General features: G+C 35.4%; 1 protein-coding gene across 6 annotated transcripts in view; it reads right to left on the bottom strand.

Annotated features, from left to right (window-relative positions):
- LOC122331048 (neogenin) overlaps window positions 1–2,500 on the bottom strand; it is a 106,871-nt gene that overhangs the window by 12,130 nt on the left and 92,241 nt on the right. For all 6 annotated transcript variants that reach the window (XM_043228478.1, XM_043228483.1, XM_043228480.1 and 3 more), the window contains 2 exons: window positions 1,079–1,273; window positions 905–1,000 (listed from right to left, as the gene is read on the bottom strand). In XM_043228478.1, the coding sequence (XP_043084413.1) occupies window positions 905–1,000; window positions 1,079–1,273 (291 nt within the window). The remainder of the gene's footprint in view (window positions 1–904; window positions 1,001–1,078; window positions 1,274–2,500) is intronic.

Raw genomic sequence — 2,500 nt, 5'->3', positions numbered from 1 at the left:
GTAGTTTCTCTTCACTACAAAACGACGTCAGACTGGCTTCTAGAGCCTGAAGCCTCACAGACTTGCGCTAAAACACAAAGACGTCTGGCGCTAGATACGAGAGAGACACAGCTGGGAGCCGGGAACACGGATCTGAACCAATAAGCTGTCCACTGATGTATGGGTTTGTTGGGATCGGACGCTATTTGGCCGATCAGAGATGGAATTATTTGCAAAAAAAACCCAAAATATATATAGAAATCACCTTAAAAGTCCAGATGAAGGTCTTAGCAATGCATATTAGTAAGCAAAAAATTATATTTATGGTAGGATATTTACAAAATATCTTCATGGAAGATGAAGATTATTTTTATTCATATCCTGATTATATTATTTTTTGTCGGACACGAATAAATAATACACAACTACATAAATATATACTTAAACATATACTACATAAATAAAAACTATACTTTTGCCTAATCACTGCTTGTGAAAGTTTAAGAATAGAGTAGGATTGAGGATTTAAAATAAGGTCTTCAGAATGAGACATTAATATGTGCTTTTTAATAAATAATGAACAGCCAATATCCCTTTAATAGTTATGTTAATAACCAACTAGTTACTACTGAGCAACTAAAGTGTTGCCGATGGTCTCATTAACTTACCAAAGTATAAAAAAAAACGCAAACAAAACATGCATTTGAAGTTTAGACTTAATATTTTGATGTTGAATCTACAATTGCATAAGTGGTAATTTAATTAACGAAAAAAGTGTTCCTTTATCATTGAAAGGTAATTAAATGACACTAATTAGCGCTAGTTAAACCGACGCTGGTCATATATGTGCTTCAAAACGACATGACGTGTGTGTTTTTTGTCTGGACGCACAGGTGATAGATGAATCAGTGTATCCCGGTCTTACCGGACTGAGGTCTCGTGGTGGCGCTGTTGTAGATGGGAACGCCTTCGCCCATGTTGTTGAAGGCCTTGAGGGTGATGACGTAATGGGAGCTGGGGTCTGCAGCGGGAGACACCGATAACAAGTTTAAAGCGTCTGTAGACGCACGTGGCGTCAGCGTGAGAGCGGTACACCCACCGAGGTTATCGATGCTGTAGAAACGCTGCTTGTAGTCTAGAGTGACCGTGTGGGCATGAGGACTGCCGATGCCGTACCCGATTTTATAACCTCGCACTAAAATGTCCTGGTTTTCTGGAGGAGTCCAGCTCACCACGATCCGGTTCACCAGCGGACGAACGTGAAGAGAACTCGGCACTCCTGGGACCTGAGACTCTAAAACACACAAGAGAACATGCTCAGCGTCAGCAACTGTGATATTTTATATCATTTAATATATAAAAAAATACAACAATAATAAAAAAAAATTATATATATATATATATATATATATATATATATATATATATATATATATATATATAATTTTTTTTTTTTTTTTTTTCAAACAAAAACAAACACTTCCTTCAATGCAGGAAAAAGGCTTTCAATTCCTGGGTGAATTAAAAAAAAAAAAAAAAAAAAAAAAAAGTCCTAAAAGTGCATTACTTGTAATGTACTTGTAATGTAAATATTTTTTAGTATTTTTGCATTTCGTTCCATGACAGTTGTACACTTAATTTGTCATTATACATATCCTCAGACATCAAGTTAATGATCAAAAATAAGATCAATAAATCATCATTTATTATTCAATTAATTTAACACATCCTTACTAAAGAAAAGCATACATTTCTTTCAAAATGAGAAATAAAAATATACTGACCCCAAATTGTTTAACTTTAATGTTAGAAGATATGTATATTTTTAAATAAATGCGGTCTTTTTTTTTTTTTTGCTTGCAAAAAATAAAAATAATTGCATGTTTCCAAAAATATTAAGCAGCACAGCATCAATGATAAATCAGTATATTATTTCCGTAAGCTCTTATTTCTGGCACTGACAACTGGATTAATGAAACTGAGAATTCAGCTGTACATCACAGGAATAAATTACATTTTAATGTATATTACAATAGAAAACCGCTATTTTACATCATGATAATATTTCACAATATTACTTTGTTCTGTATTTTCCATCAAAACTTCCGTGAAACTTCTTTAACAAATGTTACCGATCCCAAACCTCTGAACGAACACACACACACACACACACACAGCCGAAATGACAGATCAATCAATGCTCTCTTTTTAAGCACAATCGCAGCGAGAGAACTGTTAGAAAGCCATTTAAAAACGAAGCATGAAATGAATGTTTACAGCACTGGAGCTCAGGTGGAGCGTAGCGTAGCGCTGAGCTAAACAGCAGCTTTTAAAGCACAAACTCATTAGCGTGTAGCGCGCTAACTGCTGTAAGAGCAGACAAATCCATTCGCATTTGTTCTGGCCCGAGCTTAAAAGCAAAACTCGCGTAAAACGGATGCGCGGACAGCATCGCTTTATTAGCGAAACGCAATTTGAATTTATCTTAGGGGCCGGTGCTAATGCCTGCTCTGATTTATAA

Source organism: Puntigrus tetrazona, chromosome 25 (assembly GCF_018831695.1).
Source record: "Puntigrus tetrazona isolate hp1 chromosome 25, ASM1883169v1, whole genome shotgun sequence".
NCBI lineage: Eukaryota > Metazoa > Chordata > Actinopteri > Cypriniformes > Cyprinidae > Puntigrus > Puntigrus tetrazona.
This window is presented reverse-complemented; position numbering and strand designations above follow the sequence as displayed.